Source organism: Phascolarctos cinereus, unplaced genomic scaffold, assembly GCF_003287225.1.
Source record: "Phascolarctos cinereus isolate Bilbo 61053 unplaced genomic scaffold, phaCin_HiC Scaffold_1;HRSCAF=81, whole genome shotgun sequence".
Classification (NCBI taxonomy): domain Eukaryota; kingdom Metazoa; phylum Chordata; class Mammalia; order Diprotodontia; family Phascolarctidae; genus Phascolarctos; species Phascolarctos cinereus.
The window spans coordinates 288,913,126-288,941,073 of record NW_027555514.1 but is presented as its reverse complement, the minus strand read 5'-3'; the positions used below and the strand labels follow the sequence as shown (position 1 = coordinate 288,941,073).

General features: G+C 43.8%; 2 protein-coding genes across 3 annotated transcripts in view; one reads left to right on the top strand and one right to left on the bottom strand.

Annotated features, from left to right (window-relative positions):
- The window catches only part of MLC1 (modulator of VRAC current 1), a 39,189-nt gene extending 30,655 nt beyond the window's left edge, over positions 1–8,534 (bottom strand). The window contains exons 1-3 of the mRNA XM_020982921.2: positions 8,444–8,534; positions 2,233–2,370; positions 1,398–1,591 (exon numbers count right to left, since the gene is read on the bottom strand). Of these exons, the coding sequence (XP_020838580.1) occupies positions 1,398–1,577 (180 nt within the window). The 5' untranslated portion in view covers positions 1,578–1,591; positions 2,233–2,370; positions 8,444–8,534. The remainder of the gene's footprint in view (positions 1–1,397; positions 1,592–2,232; positions 2,371–8,443) is intronic.
- A 150-nt stretch (positions 8,535–8,684) lies between these two features.
- The window catches only part of MOV10L1 (Mov10 like RNA helicase 1), a 67,145-nt gene continuing 47,881 nt past the window's right edge, over positions 8,685–27,948 (top strand). For both annotated transcript variants that reach the window (XM_020982901.2, XM_078147981.1), the window contains exons 1-10: positions 8,685–8,868; positions 16,267–16,451; positions 17,933–18,092; positions 20,178–20,290; positions 21,914–22,098; positions 23,549–23,695; positions 23,975–24,219; positions 24,938–25,097; positions 26,604–26,798; positions 27,659–27,773. In XM_020982901.2, coding sequence (XP_020838560.1) covers positions 8,772–8,868; positions 16,267–16,451; positions 17,933–18,092; positions 20,178–20,290; positions 21,914–22,098; positions 23,549–23,695; positions 23,975–24,219; positions 24,938–25,097; positions 26,604–26,798; positions 27,659–27,773 — 1,602 coding nt within the window. In that variant the 5' untranslated portion in view covers positions 8,685–8,771. The remainder of the gene's footprint in view (positions 8,869–16,266; positions 16,452–17,932; positions 18,093–20,177; positions 20,291–21,913; positions 22,099–23,548; positions 23,696–23,974; positions 24,220–24,937; positions 25,098–26,603; positions 26,799–27,658; positions 27,774–27,948) is intronic.

Sequence of the window (27,948 nt, the reverse complement as noted above, 5' to 3'; positions counted from 1 at the left end):
CTAATTGCTAAGGAACTGGCAGGATGATGGGGTTCCTTACCATATGGTTCTTGACATGGCCGGGATACATAGCAGAGCCTCCTCCCTCTACCAAGCTGTCTCTTACTGGACAGAAATGACTGGATCCAAGCTGGCTGGATCTTGGCTAGTGACTGACCATATCCTAGGACCCTACACACAAGTATTCTGTCCTAGCTTTATACATTTACATTTTTCTATGGAATTATCTGCTATAAAGTAGGCTATGGTCTCTAAGGCAACCAAATTTTGTTTCCTGCCATCGATAAAGAAAGCTAATGGTAATGCTTAAAAAAAAGCCCCAAATACTAAAAAAATCAATATAGATTCCATAAATCAAAGGCATTTTTCAGTCTTGTCCCAAGCCAAAGCCCCTTAGAGGCACAGCCCCTGCCTCCTCGGGTTCTGTGCCCTCCAGAGCAATGCCAGGCACGCACACAATGACCTCCTAAGTATAACTGGTACAGACTCAGACAAAAACATTATTTGAAAATTATTTCCATTTCTTGTATGCTTACTGGGGTTTGTGAACTGCAAGGAATAAGTATCTGTTTTTCATTTTTAATGAGATGAGACATCCTGGACTCACAGTGTTTGTAACAGTTGGGACATTGTCTCAGACCCGGGCAACCAGAGGAGGTCCTCCCGCTTGGCCACTGTACAATGCTGCCTGTGCTCTTATTGGGAAAGGATGCAGATCAGTTGCCTGCTGAAATTCCCTGATGCCATGTGATTATTATTGGGGATTTTCAATGAGCTCTAATTCTTAGATGGTAGATCCCTGCTCTTCAAGAGTTCAGAACTGAATCAGTTTAACACACTCTCCATGGCCCGTTTATTTTTGTGGTCATTTTAACAAACAATTTGTTAGATTCCTGCAAAAACATAGCCTAAAAAAATTAATAATGTAACAGTTTCAACCAGATTCTTAATCTTTTTTGCGTCGTGGACGCCTTCGACTGTCTGGTAAAACCCATGGTTCTCCTTTTTAGAATAATGTTTTTAAATGAGTAGAATGAAATATGAAAACCAACTATATTTAATGAAATTAATTATATTATATTTAATGAAAACCAATTATATTTAAATAGTTATCCAAATGTTTTTTAGGTTCACAGAGTACAAGTTAAAAAAAAAACTTATCTTAGACAACAGTCAAAAGAGAAATTTAAAAGCTAATGCCCAGAGGCAGACTTACTGGCCTTGCCAGTTCTGATATTAGAGAACAGTCTAACGAATAAAGAAAGGGCTTCCTACATATTGCCAAAAATTCTTTTTCAGTAATTATACCTAACGTTTAAAGAATGATTTCTTCAGTAACGCCTTCCCAGTTATCGTAAATGTGCTGTTTTCCTTAGTCTTATGCTTGACATATTTACCCCCATCAACAAGGAGAAGATCCATGTTCGGTAACTGAAGCAAGGATGGAACCTTTTGGCGAGCTGGAGGTCACTGGATTTCCTCTCTGGAGCGTAATGTCCCGCTTCCTGTCTTCCCCGCTCCAGGGCTGGCATCCTGTCATAACTGAATTCTTCTCTGTAGGGATCTTCCCTTGTCATAATACTTGAAAAACCTTTTTTTAGATGAATGAAACTAACATTTGTGATAAAGCATACAGAAAACCATGGGAAAACATTTGCCAAGTGGGCAGTCTCAGCAGAGCACAGAGCTTATTTGGGGCTAAAACAAAAACTTTCAATTACACAGTCTAGCAGGCTTCCAAGACACGCACACAAATAAACACAATCCATATCTTATAAGGGCACATGAGAGGCAGAGTTCTACATGAGGGCCCAAGGGGAAGCTCTGTTCTTAAACCTTCCTTTTTCCCTTAGGAGGGCACAGGTCTGGATAGCAGAACAAAGCTAGAGACAACTCAGGTGACCTTGACCACCACGGGAGGCGCCCCAGGGCACGAGCTGGAACTAATCACTCTGGAGAACAAACAGAACTGGACCAGTTTATGTGCTCGAAGCCCGCTTGAGGATCGTAGCCTTACAAATGGAGAAGATATGTGGAGAGTCACCGAACAAATGACTCCCTCTCCTTCCCAAGAGCAACGCGTTTAAGTTTTTAGATGAACAACTTCACTTTACGAATAAAAAATCTGATTTCCCTCAATCTTTTGCCAAGCCATTTACAGCTTCTAAAAAGCTCTTCTATGCAACAATGGGCTGACAAATTTTTTTAGCAGTTTAAAATCTCTCCACTTACCTTCAACCCCAAAGTTTGCTGTCAGGTCTAAACAGTTTGGTGAGTGGAGCTGTCTGGTCACTTTGTAATACTCTCACTGGTTAACAATTTAGCCTTTCTTTGAGAAGTTTATTCCTCCACTTTGAGCTTCAAAAACATCTATTCAGAAATGGAACAAAAGCCCAGCAAAAACTGTAGTTAAGCCAGGGAACAGGGGAACGTCTCCTGAATTTTAATGAGGAGAAGAAACTGGAAGATAATTTTGGCAAGATTTTATACACAGAAAAGTTTTCCCCTACCACCAAATCATTTCCCTGGATATATAACAGCTTAATGTAAGCTTCATATTTCTTTTCAAAAACTGTGGTTGACCTGAAAACTAAGAAAGTACTTACTGTTGATTTATGTGTGCTTTGGAACTTCCCAAAATAATATTTTTAAATAGATTCTCTCTTATATATAATTCTTATGCTTTAGTTCTTAATGAGAAAGGAGAATGATCACTTGAAAATAAGAATACTTCAAAATACAAATTAACAATGCTTCCTACTCACACTATTAAATCTTAGCTTTTTTCCTTGAAACAATGATGAACTTGCTTTTACCAAAAAAAAATTTATTATACCATTTCCAGGACTTTTGTTTTAACCAGTAATAATGGTGATGAAAAAGATGTTCTTTAAAAGGTCAAACATTCACACACTTGACTTAAGCTGGGAAGGCACTTCAACAGAAGACAGCCTAATCAAATAACACAATTAAAATTCAAGTAGGCAGTACTGAGACACATGAGCACAGTTCCATTGGACCCTTTCTTTCTGCTCAGTAAGCAAGGAAAAAGTACAGGAATGCACTTAGCCTGAAAATGCTGGCAGCTGAATAGTGACAACAGTCTTTTAAGAGTGAACTTGTTAAGAACCACTATAACCAGGAAATCGCCCAAACCACAACATACAAAGACACCAGCACCTTATGCTATCTCCAAGTCCAATTTCAGCAAAGCCATCCACTTCCACATTGCTTTCTTCCTTTAACCAAAAAAGGTTCAGTAACCTCCTTCACAAACTCTTATCTATGAATTCAGTTGTTTCAATTAGACCTCATACAAACCTCCCAATTTTATCTGGGCCATTCTTCACTTAATAAATGTCTTTTTAAAAAACATCTTAATAATCCAAATTGATTCTAACTCATAAAACCATCTTCTACTTCCTTTAATTTAGAGAAAATCCTACGCCAATGTTTCCAACATTTGCATAGAATTACAAAGACTGTACTCAATTACTATAACTCAAAGCCAAAACAAACAAAAATTCCCAAACTGCCCAAAGCAGCCATCTCTATAGTTCATCAGTGCAGTCACTGAGAAATGTTTCCTTATTTCTTTCATAGAGTACAGTATTACATGACCAGTGCTGTCACTGGATGGACCACTGGATATATCAGCCTCAATTCTGCCTCAATTCTAACATAAAAGGATGGTAACTTTATTAAGAGACATTTCCAAATGCGTTTGTTTCTGTTAGCGTACTATTATTCCATGTACATCGTCTGTTTTGTAAGGTGTACATGCAAGGGTGCAACAAATCTCCATCCCTTCAGCCAAAGCACCTTCTCTAATATTCCATATGCTTTAAAAGGGCAATGATCATTTTTTGTTAATTTAGTTATTGCCAGTTAGTCAACAGGAATTTATTGAGCACTTACTACTGGGCTACATTCTAATGAGAGAGACAAGATGCAAAAAAACACTCTAAAATATGGAGAGAGTGGACAGAAGTAAAGCTAAGAGGGTAAGGTAAGAAGAAGGGATGCAGAAATTGGGATTCGAGCTGAGTCTGAAAAGAAGCCACAGAAAGGAAGAGGTGAAGGTGAGGAGGTTAGCGTTAGCCCAACATGAGGGGCAGTAATGAAAAGGCACAGGGGATGGAGGGTCTGGCGAGAAGAACAGCCGAAGACCAACATGGCTGGATTGTGGAGTACGTGAATGAGAGGAATGTGTAAGAATGGAAAGGGAGAAAGGAGCCAGGTCTTTAAAAGACAAACAGAAGATTTTACATTTGATCCTACAGGTAACAAGGAGTCAAGGGAGCAAAGGTGAGAGCCAGACTAAAGAGGGTTTAGAAGAGAATTAGAGGAGAGGAAGCGGAGGCACTGAATGTGGCCGGCGTCTCAAGAAGTTTACCCACAGAAGGGAGGAGAGACTAGAGGGTGAGGTAAGAGAAACAGAAGATTTTTTTAAGGATGGAGGAGAGATCAGAGTGTTTGTAAGCAACAGGGAAGCAGCCCCTAGATAGGGAGAGATTGAAGTGATTAGCGAGAGAGTGGGGATGATGGAGGAGACAACTTCCCGGAGAAGACCTCAGCCTCCTAGCTTCCCTGGCTTCCTTCTAGACTCAGCTCCAATCCCACCTCCTCTCAGAGGCCCTCCAGGCTGGCCTAGGCCCTCTGCTAGCGTTTCTGATGTTACCTCCCACTTACGCTTTCATATCTTCTACCGACATAATTGTCGGCGTGTTGGGCTCCCCATCAAATGGAGATCCTGGAGGGAGAAGCCTCATGGCTGCCCTTCTTTGTACCCCCAGCGCTTGGCACAGTATTGTGCACATAGCAGGTGCTTAATAAATGCAGGCTGAGAGATCGAATCAGATGCCTGCAGAGAGACTGGCACGGCAAGGAGAAGGGACCCCTCTTTCTTCATATGACACAAGAGCAAAGGAGAAGGTTATGGAGAAAGGTCTCTGAGTGATATAGGATAAGGAGGAGGCCGCTCCCTGCCCGCTGAGACGCTGGGGCAGGGTTGCTGTGGGACTCTTATGGAGGGGTCAAGTGGCCTGAAATGCCCCTGCGGTGACTAGGAAAGCAAATGGAGTTACTGAAAGCATCTTCAGAAAACACTGAATTTTCTTTAGTAGCAAACATGCTGCTGTTGTGCAGGGTTTTCAGGTAAAACGTGTGAAATTCCATCTTGTATTTTCAATTGTCCTAGTCAAAGCCTTTGGTGCAGCCTGAGTTGATCAGGGTTTGGGGAGGAAAGGACAGGCCCCAGCAGATCTTAACCAAGCTAGAAAAAATCAAAATTCTGAGCTAGTGACTCAGAACTCTCCCAAGACCCAGCTACAAATATAAGAAGGAAATATGCAGATGAGAGGAAATCATATACCTGTAAATTACAGGATTAGCAGCAGCGCAGAAACAACAGCACAGCTACCTGTTTCCACTATTTCCTCCCTTCTCCAAAAAAGCGTAAACTAGCCCAAGCAATTTTCCAAATTCTCACTGAACTAATTTAATAGTATAAAAACTAAACAGAACACATGCTGCATAGCTTATGGTTTAAACACAACCAAACAGAACCAAGAAAAAAACAATAGTTGGTAACCTTCATCCAATTCAGCGACTAGAAAACGTTTATTAAATAGTTATTATGTATAAGCAAGAACTGGCCAACAACAGGAAGCCTGGCTCTGGCCCAGCGTAACCAAACAATTCCAAAATTCATCTGAAGGAACCCAAGTCCAAGAATCTCGAGGGGAGAAAGAGGGGAGGGGAAGGGAAGGAAAGAGAAGAGAAGGGAAGGGAGGGTACGGGAAGAGAGCCAAGTGTCTGGGAAGCCACTAACTCAGGGCGTGACCGAGATACTGAAACCGCAAAGGAAAGTAATAGGGAGCAGACTGACAGGTAGGAACGGACCCAGAAGAAAGTAGTACCTTGAAAACCCAGATAGGAGTGAAAATAATGAAAAAAAAAAAGCAGGCAGGAAGGAGTCTTAACAGTAGCAGGTTTCAAGCTAGACCACAAAGCAATAACAATAAAAACTATTGGGCGCACAGCAACAGGGCTTTGGCGCATGGCCAGATTACTCAAGATGGCAGCACCCACGTGGACACACCAAGGACTTACTTAGACAAATTCTGAATTGGCTGTTCCTGACAGCCAAAAACTATGGGGCTAGCCTCCTATCGGGGAATGGCTAACCTCATTGTAGTATGGGCATGTAACAGAATATCATTGTGCCACAAGAGATAATGAAATGGATAGTTTTAGAGGGAAATGGGGAGACATCTATGATCTGATGCAGAGTAAACAGAACTAGAAATAATACTATATAGAAAAACAACTTCAAAATCTAAATCTGATAAAATTATGAACCACCAATCTAAGAGAATGAAGTCAACAGAGATACGACAAACTTAAGGTGCAGAAAGTTAACACCCATCTTCAGACAAGGCCAATGTGGAAATCTTATTGTGCCAGGCAGCCATGACCTCAGGACTTATTTTGGTTTGGTTTGGTTTTTTAATTTGTTCAACTTGGGGTAGGAGAAGTAGGAGGAACAAATTAATAAAAAGAAAAATTTTAAAGGATACTAATGTGGACACACCATATTTAAGGTGGCACCAAGGTGCACAGAGTATAAGGCCTGTAGTCAGGATGACCTGAGTTCAAATCTGGCCTCAGACACTTACTGGCTGTGTGAGCCTGTGTCACTGAACCCTGTTTACCTCAGCTTCCTCATCTGTCAAATGAGCTGGAGAAGGAAATGACAAAGCACTCCAGGATCTCTGCCAAGAAAACCCCAAATGGGGTCATGAAGAGTCAGATACGACTGAACAACAACCCAAAAATTACCCACCAAGCAACTGGAGGAATACAACTGCAACCACTCTTTAAGGAGGTAAAAACACATAGACCTAAATAACTCAAGAAACTGTATCATTTTGGGTACAATGTAACTAAAAACAATGCTACCTACCTTAATTTAGTTATACAATGCTAAGCTGCCAAAAGATTACTTTGTAGTACTAAAAAAAATCATATTTATCTGTAACGCAGAACATTATTTTGCCATTTAGGTAGTAGGACCCTTTAAGCCATGGAAAGCAGAAATTACTGCTTAATCTTGCCCCAGACCTCTTTCCTCCTAAATCCAAACAGTAGTGAAATGTACTCTTGCATAGCTGCAACGCAAACGGATAAGAAAGCTTGCAATATAATCGCTTTAGATAATTATGTTTATACCAGAGACCAGGACACCTGGTCTGGTTTGTGTGATCTCTGACCCGTAATAATGGGGTGCCCGGGTGCTTGTGCTGGGACTTGGGCCCCAATTTCTCCCTAGTCTCAGAAACCCTGTCTCTGACAACCACTCCCCAGCCCAAGGACGCTGTGCCTAGCCGTTATTCACGCACGGGCTTCAGCACGACCCTTATCTCTCTCCCTGGTGCAGCTACACAGAGCTGGGCTGCTCAGGCCCCAGCCCTCAGATCACGTCTCTGGAAGCCTCCCCATTCCTCAGTGAGTTCCTGTCTTGTGAGAAAGCTTCCCCTTGTTGCAGAGCATTCTCTCATCAAGACAGAAGGAAGAGGGGTGCCTTGCCCAGCCCAAGGACTTTTCTCCTGCCAGACTCCAAAGATCCATCCCCCTCCCTGTCCGGTATACTCCCTGTACTTTCCCATCCACAGCCCCCAAAGGCACCTGCACCTTTGGGTTACCTCATCGGTGTTCCTGGCATTTCTTTCCCATGCTCTTTTCCATATAAACCCTAGCTCGACCCCTGATCGGAGCTGCTCGATTTGGATGCGCGTACCCCTGGCAACTGGGCGCTAATAAAATCCTCATCTTAAATTACGTCTGGGTCTCACTCGCTGATTTCTCGGTACAACAGAACAAAAGGTCAAGAATCTCCAATAACAATGGAGGGGAGCGGGAAGAGGCACGGAAGAGGCTCTCCAAGAGCCTGACATCAAAGCGGGCCTCATCAGAGCAGTCCGGGCCTTGTTTAGACCAGGAGCAAACAAGTCGGGGCAGGCCAGCACCAGGGAAACCCCAGGGCGCTGCCGCGGCGCAGGGGACGCCCCGTGACGTGACGGGGCAGGCCTCGGCCATGCTTCCAAACCAGCTCCGCGAGAGGGGACGGCAAAAGCACGTGGGAGGAGCCAGGGAGAAGACATCCTCCCAGCGCCGGAGGCCAAGGAAGTTCACGGCCCAAGGAGAGCTCGCAGATACAACGGGCAATCTTGATTATTATTTAATTATCAATTAAAGAACAAATTAAGTGAGACCGGCTGGGTCTCGCAGCAGCCTTCCTCGGCCAGGGTGCAGGGCCTCCTTCTAAAGCACCCAAGGCCTCGATTCTGCCCCAACGGCCACAGGGCGTGAGCCCCGCGGATCTGCTTCCAAGGGCTCCGTTTGGTTCCGGTGGCGGGGAGAGGAGAGGGTTCTGACTCACTTCGGTCCGGCTGCGTTGTCACAGGCCCGTCGGAGGCCGCCCTTTTCCCGCCAGGCCAGACCTAGGAGGCGGGTCTAGGAGGCGCGAGGGCGGAGGGGTCACGTGAGACGCCCGGAGCGCAGGGGCGGAGCTAACGGCCGAGGCGTGCGGCCCGAGCGCGGACTGCGCTCCCATTGGCCGGGAGGACGCAGGCCTCCTGCTGCGCGAGGTCACGTGGGCGGGGGCGCGCGCTACGTGGCTGGCTCACTCCTAGGCGGCGCGCTCGCCGAAGACAAAGGGCGACGCGGACCGGGCTGGAGCTCGGGGTGTGGTGAGGCGAGGCCCGGCCATGCTTCGGCTGGTGTCGAAGGCCTTCTCCTTCCTGTGGAGGCGAGCCGAGGGCCGGGAGGAGGAGGCCGAGGTGCGGCCGCAGGAACCTGAGGAAGGTGGGGGAGGGGCCTGGAGAGGCCGCGCGCGTGCGAGCTTGGCTTCCTGGGCCTCAGTTTCCCCTGGTGGGGGCCGGCCCACCCGGGGGCCGAGGCCCCTTCCGGTGGGGGAGGGGGGCGCCCTCCGCAGCGGGGCCTGCGCGGGGCTGGGGGGAGGCCGCGTGACGTAGTGCGGATTAAAGCGCTTTATTGAGGTCGCGGCGGCGTCATCCCCCAAGTCACGTGCGGGGCGCTGCAGGCCGGCCGCCTCGCGGAACCGGCGTCCCGGCCTGGGGTCGGGGACAGCGAGGCAGGCGGCTCCGGGCCCGGAGTGGGGGCCGCGATCCCCTCCCCCCATCCTCCCCGACTCGGCCTGTGACAACAGAGAATGTTGTCTGCCGGATGCTGCTCCCGGTGCTGTTAAGCGGGGGCTTCTCCCTGGTAAACGTTTGTGACCTAAGTCGTGTGCAGATCTGGCCCCTGAAATGAGAGGTTGCGTTTTCCAGCGCCTGGCTGGAGGCAGCTAGGTAGAGCAGCAGACAGAATCAGGGCGCCCTGGGTTCGATTCCACCCGCAGACAGTAGCTGTGTGACTCTGCACAAATCACTCAACCTGCCTGCCTCAGTTTCCTCGCCTGTAAAATGAAGGTAACAGCTGCTCCCTCTAGGGTAGTTGGGAGAATAAAATGAGATAATGTTGCCAGCCATTCCCATTATCCTTATTTTTACAGTTCATGTCTCTAAACCTGTCTAAAAAGGGCTCTTCCCGTGATAAGATACTCAGTACCTCTAGAGGAAACCTAGTCCACTTTAAGGGCCTTAAATGATCTCCCTGGGAGAGCTAAGAAGCTCAGTACAAGGAAGTTATCATCTGCCTCGTTCTGCACACTGCATTGTTAATGCAGCCTGATAGCTCGCTGTATCTGGAGGGCTGTCACCTTGCCTCACAGACAATGAAAACCTTAGGTCTTTTTCACGTGAATTGCTGTCTAACCGCGTCTCTCCGCCCCCATCCTGTGTTTTTGCAGTTGATTTGTTTTAATAAACACCACGAATAGATGTGGGTTGACTGAGGGCACCTTAAGTAGGCTCAGAACTGGCTGACCTGCAGTAGGCCAGAGGTCTTCGTTCCTGGATGGAATGTCTGTCTGCAGTAGCACAGACCCACTTCTTCTCAACATTTCAGTCCGAAACCTAGATGGAGGTGGTGGTATTGTTTGTCTGTCCTTCATCCTCAAAGAGGACCAATAGATGCAATTAGAGATTGCATGTTTAACCTCATTTCCGTGCGACATGAATTGGAGGGAGAGAGCTTAAATAGTAGATGACAGGCTAGATTAGACAGGTCTAATGACATAAGACAATAGAAATAAATGGGAAGTTCTGCCGCTGTGTAGTTATAGGGGAGACGTGGCCAGACAGCCCTCCCCCACTGGAGGCATTTTTGATGATTTTCTGTCTGATCCAAGTGGGGTGAAGCTGGTCATTATGGCCAGAGTGCACGTGTCTGGATGTGAAAGCGTGGTCCGGTCAGCTCTTACGAGAGATGATTAATGACTCCTGGGACACTGGCATAATTTCAAGGTCTTTTGGTGTCCTGATGATACTTGTACTATCTACCTCCAGGATTGGTGTGGGAAAACTTTAAAAAAAGGAAAAAAGATTTGTTTTTAATTAAATCCGTGCTGGTACATGATGATTGCCAGTAAATGCTCACAGGCCATCCTTTTAACAGTCTGTTCTAGAAAGCTGTGCATCTTTCTGATAGCTGCACCCCTCAGTGTTTTGTCAGGGCATCATCCCTACTCTTCTCCCTCCCCAGTCTTGACGCAGTTCATCTCTTCTCTGCCCTCTACTCTGTCGCCCTCGCCCTTGTGTTTGATTGCTGCACATACTTTGCCAAACCATAAACCTGGATCACTGCATGCATCCACCTCTTAGCTTCTATACTCGTGCTGCTAAGGTCACGTGATTGTGCTGACTGTGTTTATTACCAATTCACTTAATGCGACCTTAGGCTGTCACTGCAGCTTTGCAGTCCTTTATTTTTAATATTACTTTTGTCAATGAATAAGAAGCTATTTCTCTTCTGTAGGGGGAAAGAGAATCAAATCTGACACTTCTAGCTGGATAACCCTGGGCAAATTCACCTCTGTCTCAGTTTCTTCAACTGTAAAATGGGAATAACAGCACCTTGCTCTCAGGGTTGTTGTGAGGATCTGTTGAGATATTTGTAAAGTGCTTAGCATGGTACCTGGCAGACAGTAGGTGCTTAATAAAGGCTTATTCTCTTCCCCCCCCATGACATACATACATACATACATACATATATATATATATATCCTCCAGTCTTTCCCCTAATCTCTTGCCCTATATCACCATCATTTTTTATTCTTTTTTAAAAAATTTTATTTGTTTTTAGTTTTCAATGTTCACTTCTATAAGATTTTGAGTTCTAAACTTTCTCCACCTCCCTCTGCTTCCCTTTCCCCAAGACGGGGGTGCGTTCTGATGTAGGGGATACATGTAGAATCATATTAAACATGCTTTTAAAATATTTCCACATTAGTCACGTTAAAGAGAAGAATTAGAACCAAAGGGAAGAACCATGAGAAAAAAGAAACAAAAAGAATAGCGTGCTTCGGTGCATTCAGACTCCGTAGTTCTTTCTCTGGATGTGGATCGCATTCTCCATCTTGAGACTTTTGGAGATGTCTTAGATCCTTGCATTGCTGAGAAGGGCTGAGTCTATCAAAGTTGTCGTCGCACAGTATTGCTGTTACTGTGTACAGTGTTCTCCTGCTTCTACTCGCTTCACTCGGCATTCATTCATGTAAGTCTTTGCAGGTTTTTCTGAAGTCTGCCTGCTCATCATTTATTGTAGAACAACAGTATTCCACTAGATTCATGTACCACTTGTTCAGCCATTCCCCAGTTGATGGGCATCCCCTCATAAAGAGCTGCTATAAATAGTTTTGTACATGTGGGTCCTTTTTCCATATCTTTGGGGGTATAGACCTAGAAGTGGTATTGCTGGGTCAAAGGGTATGCACAGTTTTATAGCCCTTTGGGCGTAGTTCCAGATTGCTCTCCAGAATGGTTGGATCAGTTCACAGCTCTACCAACAGTGCATGTGTTCCAGTTTTCCCACATCTTCTCCAACATTTATCATTTTCCTGTGTTGTTATGTTAGCCAGTCTGATAGGTGTGGTGTAGGTACCTCAGAGCTGTTTTAATTTGCATTTCTCTAATCAGTAGTGATTTAGAGCATTTTTTCATATGAGCATAAAACTGCCTGTTCATACCTTTTGACCATTTATCAATTAGGGAATGACTTGTATTCTTATAAATTTGACTGAGTTCTCTATATATTTTAGAAATGAGGCCTGTATCAGAGACATTGGCTGTAAAAATTGTTACCCAGCTTTCTGCTTCCCTTCTAATCTTGGTTGCATTGGCTTTGTTTGTGCAAAAACTTTTTAATTTAACGTAATCAAAATGATCCATTTTTGCATTTCATAATGTTCTCTGTCTCTTGTCTGGTCTAAATTCTTCATTCTCCATAGATCTGACGGGTAAACTATTTCTTGCTCTCCTAATTTGCTTATGGTCTCACCCGTTATGTCTAAATCATGTACCCATTTTGACCTTATCTTGGTATGTGGCGTGAGATGTTGCTCTGTGCCTAGTTTCTGCCTTACTGTTTTCTAGTTTTCCCAACAGTTTTTGTCAGTTAGTTCTTCTCCCAGAGGATGGAGTCTTTGGGCTTATCCAGCAGTAGATTTCTGTAGTCATTGACTGTTGCGTCTTGCGTACCTAACCTATTCCGCTGATCCACCGCTCTGTTTCTTAGCCAGTACCAAGTAGTTTTGATGACTGCTGCTTTATGATACAGTGTTAGACCTGATACGACTCGGCCACCTTCCCTTCCCTAGCATTTCTTTTCATTAGTTCCCGTAATATTGTGGACCTTTTGTTCTTCCAGTGTTTTGTCCTTTTTTTCTAGCTCTGTAAAATGCTTTTTGGTAGTTTGATTGACGTGGCACTCAGTAAGTAAATTAGTTTGGATAGAATTGTCATTTTTATTACCTAAGCTTGGTCAACTCATGAGCACCTGTCACCAACATTTCCAATGAGGCGTCCTGAAGACATCTCAAGCCTGTCATCTTCCCAAAATGGAATTAATTATTCCCCCACCTACCATTCCCTCTTTCATGCTTACCTTTTTCTCTTAGAGGTACCTCCATTTTTCTGGTCTCTCATCAGTGTTAAGTTTTTCACCCGTTTCTTCCACCTCCAACATCAGCTATAAACCCCTTCGTGTGTGGCATTTAAAATTCTCCCTAACCTAAGTTCTTTGTGCCTTTCTGATCTTCTTACATTTTGCTCTCCGCCATAGGCTCTGAACTGATCTGCTTTTACTCCTCAGATAGGACACTTCCATCTTCTATCACCAGGCTTGAGCACCAGCTGCCCCCTCCCTTTCTGGAATGTTCTTTATTCTCACCTCCGCCTCTTCGTTTCCCTGACTTCCTTAAAGGCTCAGCTCAGATCCCACTGGCTCCAAGAATCCCCTCCTGGTCCTTCAGTTGCTAACGCAGCTCAGTGCCCCTCACTACTCTGGCACAGAGTAAGCACTTAATAAATGCCTCTTGACTCCTTACTGCTTCCCCACCCCACCCCACCCCAATCCAACCGCTTGGCAAACATTATCTTACATTTGACCTTTTCTCTCCACTAATAAGGCCTCATCACCTCTCACCTTGAGTATTCCAAAGGCCTTCTGCCCCAAATCTCTCCCCATTTCAGTGCACCCTATATACAGCTACCAAAATGATCTTCCTTAAGTTCAAATCTAACTCTTGGATAAAATATAAACTCCTGGCTTTTAAAGCCCTTCTCAGCCTATCATTCTAAAATCATGATATGATATTGCTGTTTCCACAATCTGTAATCTAACCATACTGACCTCCACCTCATGGCGCATCCCCATGCCTTGATATTCACTGCCTATCTCTCCTTCCCTCCTCCTAATAAAGTTGCTGACTTTCACATCACTGTTCCTTCAAATACCATGTTTTACATAAAACCTTTCCTGATCCGGTAGCTGCTAGAGCTTCCCTGCCTTGGATGTGTTCTCTTTATTCTGTGTGTACCTGAGTTTGTATTGATTCCCTTCCAGCAGAATAGAAGCTCCTTTGAGAGCAGGGATTGTTTCATTCTTTTTATTCTAAGCCTAAGCACAGCCTCAGTTTACTGATCTGTAAAATGGAGATAATAATAGCCTCTCTCTCACAAGGTTGTTGTGCTAGTCAAATAAGATAATATTTATAAAGCTCTTAGCACTGTCTGGCCCATAGTGGGCACTGAACAAATATTTATTTCTTCCCAACTCCCCCCCCCATCATCTCTTTTACTAGCCCCAAGCTGTCTGAACTGTCATTCAGCCAAACAATTTTAAGCACTTTGGCTTGTTGGGGGATATATCAAGTCTAAATAAGACAAGAGAAGTCCCTGATTTCTTCTCTCTGTGAGTCAACAACCCAGCACACCCTCTGGCCCTTTGTTCACATTGTGCCAAATGCTTGACTAGAATTTAGCACAACTGGTCAGTTTTGTTGGCATCCTTGAAACTTTCACACAAAGCCTCGCCCAAATGAAATGAATATTTCCTTGCGATTTCTCAGAACTTTTCCCAGACCTCTTGGTGTTTATTTTACTCTCCCATCTAGCAGTTATTTGTGTCAAGTCAACAAATATTAAGCACCTACTATATGCCTACTGTATGCCTGACACTGTACTTTAAATTCTGAGGATGTGAAGAAAGAAGAAAAAGTCCCTGCCATGAGGAACTCTCAGTCTAATGGAGTTGAAAACAAGCAAACAATTGTGTGTAAGCCAGAGGTGGTACAAAGGAGAAATTGGAGATGATCTTAGAGGGAAGGCACAACATTAAGGGGGATTGGAAAAGGCTTCCTGTAAAAGAGGGCCATCAGCTGGGATTTGATGAAAGCCAGAAGTAGATGGGGGCTTAGAGAGAGCATTCCAAGTGTGGGAGAGAGCCAGGAATGACGGGAGATGGGAAGGAACAAGCAGGAGGCAGATATCACCAGAGTATAAAGTCTGTGGAGGGGAGAAAGGTATTCTCTTTCCCTCAATTAGAAAAAACTCCTTGAGAATGAGATCTGTCATGGCTGTCTTTGAATTCCTGGTAAATTCATTGGTTAGCACAGAACCAGAATGATTTGCCTTTATCACTTCCTCCACCTTCTAAAAGGTGAGAGTATGAACCAGGCAAGTCAGTTCCTAGCATCCTGACTGATACCTGGGTAGTGGACGTCCCCTCAGCACGACTGCCCGTTTTCCATGCTAGATACCTGGTGTATGTCTGGAAGGTATCCAGTTGTCATTAGACTTACACTGGGTGTAGCTATATGACCCACCCTCCCCTCCTCAGCCAGAGTCTGTCTGAGTGATCTCTCTTGAGAAGTTCTCTGCCGACCATTCTTTCTCCCTTCAGATTCTTAGATCCCGGCACAAGTGACGTCACGTTCTTTATGATGAGCACTTCTGCTGGGTCATTAAGAGACCTTTTCATTACCACAGGAGTCTAGTCCAGAGTCTCCTGCTTCCAAGTCTGTCATTCCTGTGAAATCCTGTAATCTCATTTCCAAAATATCTTGCTCACCTTGTTTCAGTACTGAGAGCCCACACATGGTTTCTGTCCTTTTCTGTTTGTACCTCAGCTGCCATTTTTCTGATTTCACACCTGCCTGCCCTTAATCTAGCTGTGTCTTGGTCCTTTCTCCTTTGTATGACTTTGAAATAAAATTGTTGGTTTTTTGTGTCACACTGGAGGTGTGAGAAGCTTTTCAAGGTAAATGTGAAACAGGGCAACCCCATAGGAATCAGGAGACAAGGTCTAGTTCTTACAATCACAATCCCTGCCACATATGTCATTACACACACACAAACACACACGCATACACACACACACACACACAAACAATGGGGTGTAGTGAATGCATGGCTTAGGTTCATTCAGTGAGCATTTATTATTACTCGTTAGCTGGAAGTCTAAATTCCCTAATCTTTGTCATCTAGCTGTTTCAGCCACTTGTTATGGGCAGTGGTAATGACAGTAACTGACGTATGATGCCTTAAAATGTTTAGCATCCATTATCTCATGTGAGCCTCGTAACAGCCGTTGGAGGTAAGTGTTAAAGGCATTGCTATCTCCCGTCATGAGTGAGGAGACAAGCTCAGCAAGGTCAGGTGACCTGCCCATGGTCATAGGGTCACTCTCTTCATTTCACTCTCATTGGGCCAGGTCTTTCTACAGTGGGGCTTACTTTCATTTCCAATTTTCATTGTTTGTGATTCGTTTGTGATTTAAACATTCTGCTTCCTCATCTTGTAGGTACCACCAGGCTGAAAACTGTTCAGGGAGTTGTGACCAGATACTGTAGTGATTATGGGATGATTGATGATCTGGTGTGCTTCACTAGCGATGTGGTCACCAGCAGCATGCCACTAAACATTGGCCAGGAGGTGACTGCCATCGTGGAAGAGGATAAGATATCCAGTGGATTGAAGGCTATCAGGGTGAGCTGAATGACTGGAAGTGGTTTCATTTCTTTGCACACTGAGAGGATTTCAGTCTGAGGAAGACGTGGGCACTGTCTGCCATGCTTCTCTTGGTACTCTCCTTCACTCTTTACTTACCCCATTGAAAGTCCGTGTGGTGCCAAGTAGTGTGCTTAGATTGTATTTAGAATCCATGGGCCAAGAGGTCGTGACAATGCCCAAACTCTACTTTGAGGTAACATGGCCTGGAAGACTCTTGTGGCATTTGGGAGGTGGCATAAGGGGCAAAGTACTAACAGGTTGTGTTAATAAATTAACTGAGTTAATAAACATCACTGCTCTTGCTGCCCTCTAACTTGCTTAAGGTAGATCCTGTTGTCAAGAGAAGCTATGGGGACTATGAGCTCTCTAAATCATCTACCAGTGCCAATCTGAGCTCTTTAAACTTGAGTTGCTGTTCTCATGAGTTGGCTTCAGGAAACTGACCTCCTGTACTGCATGAGGCACTGGACACTTGGCCACACCGTTACCAAACACCAACTCCCTGGCCCCTCGTTCCCTCCACGTCAAAGGTCTGCCATGCCTTTTGGGAGCTTCGAATCAGCTCCACTCTGTAGGGAGGCACCAAAGTGGGGTTTGGGTCAAGGATGTGGACCTGAGGCATTTTGATCACTTGGAAAGGATTGGGGGAAATGTCAGATCCTCCTTCATTGCATGCAGCCAGCACTTTCTGAGTGCCTGCTCTGTGCAGAATGCTGTCCTGGCTGCTGGGGGAGAGCCAGAAATGATAGAAATAAGGAACACAGCCAGCATTCTGGTAGTGGGAGAGAACATACACAAAGAATTTTAAAACCAAATGGAGATTTTCTTGAAACTGAATTGAATGGAGCTGGAGTTAGTTGTACACACTGAACTTGTAGGGGGAACATTCCATCTTATTTGCATAAATTTCCGGGGCGGCCCTGTTCATCTGAATTGCTTCCTTTAGTGCTTTACACAGCTAGGTGCACTTAGTATTAGGAAAACTTAAATTAGAATCCTGCCTCAGACCCTTAAAGCTCTGTAGTCCTGAGCAAATCAGTTACTTCTGTCAGCCTCAATTTTCTCATCTGTAAAGTAGAAACAACAGCACCTCCTTCAACGGGTTTTTGTCAGGATCAAATGAGGTAACTGATGGAGCACTTTGGAACCTGACGGTTATAACTCCATAAATGCTAGCTGCTCTTACTAACACCATGTGCCACAGGCTTGCTTCGTGAACGCGTTTGTTGTCAGAACTTGGACTTTTGGTAGATCGGCTAACAAGTAATAAAGTTGTTGTACTTTTCCTGTCAGCCCCTTGTGCCTCAAGCACACTTTCAACAGTCTGAAGGAATTTAACCACTTTAGGACGTTTTGTGTTCATTAGTCATTTAACAGAAATATCCTCTTATTCCCCACCCTCCCCTGACTACATTCTGAACCCCCAGAATATAGGGCTCAGTGTGTTTGCCTTGCAGGTTGAAGCTGTCTCTGATAAATGGGAGGACGACAGCAAAAATTACTGTGAGCTTCCAGATTCCAGTACCAAGATTTTGATTGGCTGTATTACTTCTCTTGTTGAGGGTGCTGGCTACATCAATCAGACAACCTACTTCTCCATGCAGGATGTTTGTGAAGGTATGGTTTGTACTTTTTTATTTTAAAGAAACTGGTTTTCCATGTGTTTAACATTCCCATTTTAAGGTGGTTATAAGTATTCGTTAAGAGAGATGCAAACCAGGGCATTCCAGAATTGCAATCATGCTGTCAGATGAAGCAAAAACAGACAGACATTCACACCACAAAGCAATAAACAAGGAAATTAATAAGCTGAAAGGAAACAGTCAAAAACCAAAAATTAGTATTAAACGTATACTCCAAATACTTTTGCATCCAAATTCATAAAGGAAAAATTAACTAAATCACAAGAAGGCGTAGTAATGCAGTAATAGCAAGAAACCTGAATGTCTCTCCATTTTAGACAAAGCTAACAAAGACACAAGGCAACATATAGAATCAGAAGTGCTGGAGAAACAAGCTAAGAGGCTTATGGTGTCTTCTGAATGCGACTGCTCAAGAATAGTATGTGTTTCTTAACATTATGTGGAACTTTTACAAAAATTGACCCTGTATTGGGGCATAGAGATTTTGCAAACACATAATACCCTTTGTAAGAGAAGGGGAGGGGAGTGCAGAGGAATTAGAATGGGAAAACAATGTTTTTCTCTACATTTTTTGTAAGCTGTCAAAATCCTTTAGCGTGCCACAAGCGGCCCGCAGGCTCCGGGTTGTATAAGCCTGTTTTAATCCTTAAACAGCATTCCTACTCCTGCAGTTAGTTGTTCTGTGAACCCAGACTACACGCCCTCGTGTTGTCTCCCACAACTATGCCCTGTAAGAATCCCCTTCTCCCTTTCCTCCCTGGACATCCCTGTCTGAATAGGACAGTGGATTGTCTCGAAATGCAGTTCCTTGACCCTAAATAAATACCTCACTTTATTTACTGAACACCTAGTTGGTTTGAGTTTTTGTACAGATTGATACCAGGCATGTTCGCTCCTTCCCTCTTCTCATGGCTCCCACTTCTGACTTTTTTCTGTATCATTCCCGGGCAGCCTTCTTAGTCTGGAGGATGTAATGCAGGTACCTTATTCACCTCTTCTCCCCCTCCACCTTGACTTTTTTTTCTTATCCTATTAGAGATCTGGGGTTCCTTGAGGTCAGGGACTGTCTTTTTGCTTTATTTGCATTCCAAGCACCTAATACAGTGCCAAGTACATAGTAAATGCTTAGGAAATATTTCTTGACCTCTCGATATGTGGAAACTACTCCTCCCAGGCAGCTCCTGTTTTCTGGTGCCATGGAGATACAACAGATGGGTATTCAAGAGACAGTTTTAAGCACCTCCTGAGGGCAAAGTCCTGTGTTAGACACTGGAGGAGGTAGAACTTTTATATAAGACACATCCTGGCCTGATGGAGCTTAAAAACTAGTGAGGATACATGAAGCATAGTTAACCGTGGTACAAAGTAATCTGTAAGTGCATTAGAGGGGAACAAAAGTGTGTTCTGTCTCTCCCTCTGCTGCAGCACAACCTTCCTCTTCCATACATTTAACCTTTTTTATATGGTGTGTGCTGAGAATCAGGAAGCCTGTGGTCAGATTATTGGTCGTGTGTTCACAAGCAGATCCATTAACGTTCTGACACTTCTGTTTCCAGTCTATAAAATGAAGGAACCAGTCTAGATAATCTTTGAGGCCCTTTTCAGCTCTGATATTCTGTGTATCTTTTTTATTTGGGTCCAACTTGCTCCCTTTTCTCTCAGACAATTACTTTGGGGGTAAGGGTCAGCTCACCTGCTTGGAAAACATCTACACTTACCTCCTTGCCAGACCGGGCCCCCTGTATATTTCTACCATACCTCCCTGGTATTATGAACACAGTAGCTTATAAAAACCTTTTATAAATTTCAAAATGGAGGCAGCTGAGTTATGCAGTGGGTAGAGCACCAGCCCTGGAGTCAGGAGGACCTGAATTCAAATGTGGCCTCAGACATATAACAGTCACCAGCTGTGTGACTGTGGGCAAGTCACTTAACCCCAATTGTCTCACTAAAAAACAAACAAACAAAAACCCCAAAACAAATTTCAAAGTGAATGCCATTGTTAAACCATTTTACAGCGATGGAATTTTAAAATACATGTATTTTTCTTGACTTTTAGGTTTTGAGCCTTGTAAGGGTGATTGGGTACAAGCTGAATATTTCATTAAGCCAGCAACGTGGAACAGTGAGGCAATTTCTGTGAAGCCACTAAGATACAAACGAGTAGATCAGGTAACTTAACAGTCTGTGCCCTCAAGAAGCCAACATTCTCCTGCTTAAGACTGGAAAAATTGCTTAAGGGAAATAGAAAATTGGGAAAGAATTTTTACAAACTGTATCTCTGATAAGGGCCTCGTTTCTAAAATATATAGAGAACTAAGTCAAATTTATAAGAATACAAGTCATTCCCTAATTGATAAGTGGTCAAAGGATATGAACAGGCAGTTCTCAGATGAAGAAATTAAAGCCATCTATAGTCATGAAAAAATGCTCTAAATCACTATTGATCAGAGAAATGTAAATCAAAACAACTCTGAGGCACCACATCACACTTATCAGATTGGCCAACATGATAAAACGTTGGAGAGGGTGTGGGAAAATTGGAACACTAATGCATTGTTGGTGGAGTTGTGAACTGATCCAACCATTCTGGAGAACAGTGTGGAACTGTGCCCAAGGGCTATAAAAATGTGCATACCATTTGATCCAGCAATAGCACTTCTAGGGCTATCTCCCAGAGAGATCATACAAATGGGAAAAGGACCCACATGTACAAAAATATTTATAGCAGCTCTTTCTGTGGTGGCCAAGAATTGGAAATTGAGAGGATGCCCATCAGTTAGGAAGTGGCTGAACAAGTTGTAGTATATGAATATAATGGAATACTCTTGTGCTATGAGAAATGATGAGCAGGCTGACTTCAGAAAAACCTGGAAAGACTTGTATGGACTGATGCTGGGTGAAGCGAGCAGAACCAGGAGAACGTTGTACATAGTAACAGCCACATTGTTCGATGACTAGCGTTGATAGACTTAGCCCTTCTCAGCAGTTCAAGGTTCTGAGACATCTCCAAAGGCCTCATAATGGAAAATGCTAGCCACATCCAGAGAAAGTACTATGGAGTCTGAATATAGATCAGAGCCTACTGTTTGATATTTTTTTTCTTCTGTTGTATTTTGTTTCCTCTTTCTGGTGGTTCCTCCTGTTGGTTTTAATTCTTACTTACAATAGCACTAATGTGAAAATATGTTTAATAGGAATGTATGTGTATAGCCTAAATCAGATTGCATGCCATCTTCGGAGGGAAGTAGGGAGAGAGGGGGAGAAAAATTTTAAACTCAAAAGCTTATGGAAGTGATGGTTGATAATTCAAAATAAATTCATTAATAAAAAAAGACTGAAAATTGCTGAACTTTCATTCCACTATGAGACTCCTTGAAGTTAAGAAGAAGCAGATTTCAGTTCAATATATTATACTGGTCGAAGAATAACTCCTTCCAAACCAATATGGAAACACTACCAATAGTTTCCATTGTCCCAAAGATGTATTGGCCTGCTTTGATTGATCATAAGTCTACTGCCACTACGACTATTCAGGCAGAGGTCCTCATGGCAGTTTTAGAGGCGAATCATGAAATTGAACAGGCATTCAGATGAGAGGACCTCAGAGAGTCCTTCACATACTAGGAATTCCATAATGATTCTAGTCTGATTTCCTGGGACCCAGTTTTTCCCATCCCCCTTTCTCTGGCAGTCTCTCTTTTAACCTTAGGTACTCTAAAAGAAAGAAGCAAATGGACATGTTTTCTTAACAAGTATTTGGTGTGGCTTTTCTTTCCATTCTAACAATTGCAGGTTTGCATTTCCAGTCTCTGTGGAAGAAATGGGGTGATTGATGGTAGCATCTTTTTCACTCTGGATTCCCTGAGACTTCCTGAAGGGTATAAACCTCGGAAGTCTGACCTGGTCAATGTGGTGGTGGTGGAGAGTAACCAGTCATGCTACACCTGGCGAGCCCTCTGCATGGCTCCAGTTGAAAGGTGAGAATAAGCGGGCCCTGTTCTTTCCTGAGGGCTGCCCTTTCCATTCAGTCGGGCCAGCGGTCGTTACGCTGCCAGGCGGTGTTCTAGGCAGTGGAGAGATGAGTCCGTGTCCTCGAGGAGCTCGTGTTGTATAAAATGTAGTATCCATACAGGTAAATAAATGAGAAATCTGTCCAAGGGCATCAAGAAAGGTCTTCTGTAAAGGGTAGTACTTGAGGGGCCTTGAAGGGGGCTGTGGATTCCAGGAAGGAAAGAAGGAGGACATTTCTTGCATGTGAGCCAGGTGGCCTGTGCAAAAGACGGTGAGGAGCCAGAATGTCTCAACAAGGGAACAGCAGGTGGGCTGGTGTGCTGCAGTGTTAAGGGTAATGAAGGTGAAGAGATGTGGGGTCAGTCTGGAAAGGACCATGCTGAACACGAGAGAGGCAAGGAGCGACATGGTCAGACCTGTGCTGGAGGAATTTCTGTTTGGTAGCTGGGTGGGGGATGAGGTGGAGAGAGAAGAGAAGGGAAGCATGGCGATCACTTCAGGAGCTCGTGAAGTAGCCTGCGAGATGGGGACCGACATGCTAGCCAAGGGGCGTCAATGTAGGATTGGATTTGAAATGCAGCTGATAGCTGGAAGGTCTCTTCTAGATGGGAGGTTAGGGTGCTGCCTGCCTGCCTGCCCAGACTTGGGCGTTCCAATCACTGAACATTCTTGAATGTGCCGATTCTGTGTTAAGTGACTGCAAGAAAACACTGAACGAAAGCAAGATTGTTTTTGGCGGGAGGTAAGATGAGTCTAGGATAAAAAGACATGGATAACGATGAAATTTTCTTTTTCTCACTTTTTAAAAAGAAAGCCATTTAACCTCTTGTGGGAAGTGTTTCATGTCATTTTGTTCTTCAAAATACATTTAATGGTGGGGCAGCTAGGTGGCGCAGTGGATAGAGCCCTGAAGTCAGGAGGACTTGAGTTCAAATGTGGCCTCAGACGAAACACTTGACACTTACTAGCTGTGTGACCCTGGGCAAGTCACTTAACCCCAGTTGCCTTTAAAAAAAAAGATACATTTAATGGGTAAGCATATGTGACCTTATGGCTTCCTGAGGTATTGCCACTAAATGACATTGAAGTCACATTGTGTTTTCAGGATGCGCAGTCCCTTTGAAATGTGCAGGTTGTGCCCCAGTCCTTCGGCCCTTCATTCTCTGAGGCCGTTACATTCCTAAGACTCTCTCATAGAGCCTAAGTTCTTTCAAAATGGTGAAGGTGGAGGAGGGCCTTGTGTTTTTATGTGGACAGGTGAGCATTGAGGCTCCTTTTTAAAGCCTTGTTGTCTGACAGTCCTAAAAGAGTATTTGTAGGTTAGAGAACTAAATCTAAGAGATTGGGCCTGGTAGGAGCTTGTTTTTGTTTTTAAAACTAGTAAAATTTTGTTATGTGTGTTGGTGATTTCCTCAGAGAATCTCATATCATCAGTGAAGTTGGAGTTGATGAGTCATATGGAGCCCAACTCTTGAAAAATAAAGGAGGTCTTGAAGTTACAAAAATGACAAATTTTGGAACCCTAAAGGAGGGAGAAAGTAAAAATATGGTCATCTGGATAGAGTAAGTTCGTTATTTAAAAGTTATGTAGAGTATAAGAACCTCCCAGCAACATTCCCCATTACCTGTTATTTGCATTTATATTTACCAAATTCCATAATACTCCTCACCTGACAGTTGCTTCTTTTTGTATCTAAACAAGGCCAGAGGCATTCCACATTGACCTTTCTTCAGTCAGATGCTTAACAGAGGCAAATCTCAGCTTACAGTAACACTGTGTGTTTAGTGATAGAAATTCTGTGTTTGCAATCGTGTGTTCATAGTTAACTCTCTTTATTTCAGGAATAAAGGAAATGTGCCACAGTGCTTAGTCAGCTGCAGGCTAGCCGGCTGGGAAAAATCGAAACAGTTTCGATTTCAAATGCCTGATGCAGATCAAAGTTGCCCAGTAGTAACTTCTGTTTCTTCTGTGCCTGTCAAAGAAAGTAGTTCAGAGGAGGATACTAGTTCGCTCTCTAGCTGTGATAAAGAGATAATCTGCCAGTCGCTGGAGAGCAGTTCTGTGGATTCCAGTGAACACACTCTAGGTACAGTCTTCTGTCTTCTTATCATTTAATGGAATGTTGACTATTGCTTTGTTTTGTTGTGTTTATAAAGTTCCTAACTAAGCATATTTCTCTAAGGCATATATTGCAATACTAAATATACCCGAGGATTCTGAATTCTGTAGCCCTTTTCTATCCTTCACTAGGGAGGATGCCATTTGGGAGTCAGTATCCTGTTCTGAGATCCCTCGAATTTGTCTTAATCCAGCTCCCCAAAGGAAAATAGAATCAGCTCTTATATGAACTATTGAATCTTGGAGATTTTGTTTGACCCCAGTTAAAATTCATTCCATACATACAGGCAGACACAGACAGTTTCTTGTCAGCAGTTATTTCCAAAATGTGAAGGCAGACAGAGGTCTATTCCAAATTGTCTTCCTCCTGTTCTAATTCCTCTACCCTCCCCCCGCTCTTCTCTTATGAAGAATTGTATGTGTGGGGTGCCCATTTCAACAAACAGACCCTAAAAAGCTATGAACCTTTCTCAGCCTCATCTTATGCATCTCCTCTCATGAATCCTCCCTACATAGGAAGTCTATCCAGAGTGGCTGGAAGTCTTCTTCCAAGTCTTTGAATTGAGCAGTTCAGTGACTTATTAATACTTTGAATAATGCAGGTTTTTGATAGGCCAGACCCTTATTTTTCTATTAAGGTGGTAAAGTCTGCTAAGAATGCCTCATGATGGTCCATCCAATTTTAGATCAAGTCATTATTGTACCAGATGAGCAGGCATCTTCAGGAGCAAATGAAGAAAAGGAAACAGACGCATCAGAGAAGCTGGGCACAGGATCTGGGCACAGCGGCCAAGTGCCAATCCCTCCAGGCAAAAAGACGTTCATCGTGATCGTATGTGATGCCAGGTAGGCAGGTAGGGGTTGGGAGGGTTAGAAAAGACCTGCTGTCTGCGCCCAGGGCTGGGATGAGGCGGCAGTCAACCACATGCGTTCTTTCCCTAAGATGAAGGACAGCCAGGCTTTGCCATCTCCTCGCTGCTTTGACCTATTTGCACTGAGGCCTTCTCAACAGAGGCTGGATAGTCATTTGTCAGTTGTAATAGAGATGGGGGTTAGACTGGATGTCTGCTTAAAGTCCTTTCTGATCATAAGGGACTTACATGGATAGAGAGAGCGCACAGGGTGAGTTAAAGATGAATGGGTGATATGTGGAGAATAAAATTAAGGGGTGAGAGAAGGAAGGGAGAGGTAGAATGGGGTAAATTATCTCACAGAATACAGACAAGAAAAAGCTTTTACAGTAGAGGGGAAGCAGGGGAAGGTGAGAGGAGGGAATAAGTGAATCTTATTTTCGTCAGATTTGGCTTAAGGAGGGAGTAACATACACACTCAGTTGGGTATGGAAATCTATCTTAGCCTACAGGAAAATGGGGGGGGGAGGGAATAAGAGAGGAGGGGATGATAGAAGGGAGGGCAGATTGGGGGAGGGGGTAATCAAAAGCAAACAATTCTGAGGAGGGACAGGGTTAAAAGAGAGAATAGAATAAACTGGGGGGGCAGGATAGGATGAAGGGAAATATAGTTAGTTTTTCACAATGTGACTACTATGGAAGTGTTTTGCATGGCTACACATGTATAACCTATGTAGAGTCACTTGCCTTCTCAGTGAGGGTGGATGGGGAAGGAGGAAGGGAGAAAATTTGGAACCCAAAGTTTTAAAAACAAATGTTAAAAATTGTTTTTACATGCAACTTGGAAATAAGATATACAGGCAGTGGGGTATATAGAAATCTGTCCTGCCCTACAGGAAAATAGAAGGGGAAGGGGATAAGAGAAGGGGGGGGTGATAGAAGAGAGGGCAGATTAGAGGAAGGGGTATTCAGAATGCTTGCCGTCTTGGGGTGGGGGAGGGAGGGGCAAGATGGGGAGAAAATTTGGAACTCAATCTTGTGAAAGAGAATGTTGAAAACTAAAATAAATTTTAAAATTACTTATGAAAATAAAGTCCTTTCCAACTCTGAAATACTGATTTTGTACGAGGAAGAGGTGGAATGAGGTCATCTCTTTTGGAATTACAATAACAGGATATCCCCATAAACCTAGATTTCATTCTTCCACAATAAGCATTCAGACTCACTGGTCATATTACACAGTCCTCAGACAAAAGACTTTGGTTTCCTTATGTATTCAGCAAACATTTTTAGTTACTAAATAATATGTTAACTGCAGAGACAACCTATATTTGAAATGTTTCCTTTTAGGGAATGAGTTAATTGCTGTCTTGAATATTTTAGTTAATATCAATAGTATCATTGAAAACTGAGAATGACCTTTGTTGTTATGCCTGTATCAACGTACATTTGTACACATTCATTGAGCAATAAGTAGATTTTATTGTCTCACTTTTTGAAGAAATCCTGGCCGCTGCATGGACCTCCTTTTGCTTTGTTTTTCTGACTTCATTATTGGGCGTTACATCGAAGTTAATGTAGTAAGTGAAGAAGAATTACTCATAGCTGTCACAGAACCATTTTCTTGGAAAAAGTCTAAAGTCATTCCCGCACTGGCATCTGCCAAGACAACAGTGGTGGTGACAACGCAGAAAAGGTATTGGAACAAGTGTGTGCCCAGCATGTGGTGTTCTTCGTTTAGGAAAGTCTTGCTGCTTACCTGCCCTTCCGGGGGAGCTGTGTTAGATGGAGGGAGCCAGGACCATGTGAAGCAGGCAGGCCCCACTGTGAGTCTCTGACCCACGTGCCTCCAGTGGCCTGAGCTAAAAGTGACAAACTGTCGATCCCTTCCCTTAGGTTCCAATGCTGACGTTGTCTCATCCGGCTGCCTCCATGGAGGAGGAGGCCACTCTCTCTCCAAGCCCATTGTCCAGGCGGCTCGTGCCTGAGGAGGGGGGGTGTCATGGTGCACGGGCAGCCACTGTGGGGTAGGGTGTCTGTGCCACAGGTGCGGAGGTCCTCACTTTGTGAAACACTGTTTTTTATGTCCCATTTTGCTCCTGGTTTTCATTCTTGTTTCAGTAGGAGCAGGTGCTGGACTCAGAGTCAGGAAACCTAGTTGCAGATTCTGATGGAAACTCACTAGCTGTATCACTTTGAGCAAATCATTTACCCTCTCAGAGTCTCAGTTTACTTATCTGTATAGTGGAGTTAGTCGTATTGTTGTATCTGCCTTTCAGAATTGTTTTTGAAGAAAGTGCTTTGTAAACTTTACAGTTATTTAAATGTGACCTATTATGAACATGAGAATCCCTATGCCCATTGATTATCTTTTTTTTTTAGCAGGAAATTTAGGTAAATCATGCCATTTCTAACAGAGTCGACCTGTTACACATTGTAGCAAATATTCTTGAGGAATTTGGGGTTATAAAGGGGTAAATTTCATTGAAAATAAATACCCTTAACCTTATAAGAATAGGGATGTTTACTTATTAATTTTATGGATATATTTTTAAGGAATCTAAGAAGACAGTTGCCAAGTTTCCTCCCACAGTATCCCATACCAGATAGACTAAAAAGATGTGTGGAACAGCATCTAGACATATTAACTTTTCAGCCACTGCTTGCGGAGGTAAGAAAAATGAAGCACTGCTTGCCAGTACCCCCCACGTGTCTTTTTTTCCATTTCATGAGGCAGCCCCATCTGACAGTGTTCATCAGTGCTGGAAAGGTTCGGTGCTGAACCTTTCTGCCAGCCCCTCTGGGGCCTTTACCGAAAGGCTGAGCTTTGGGTGAAAAGGGTTGAA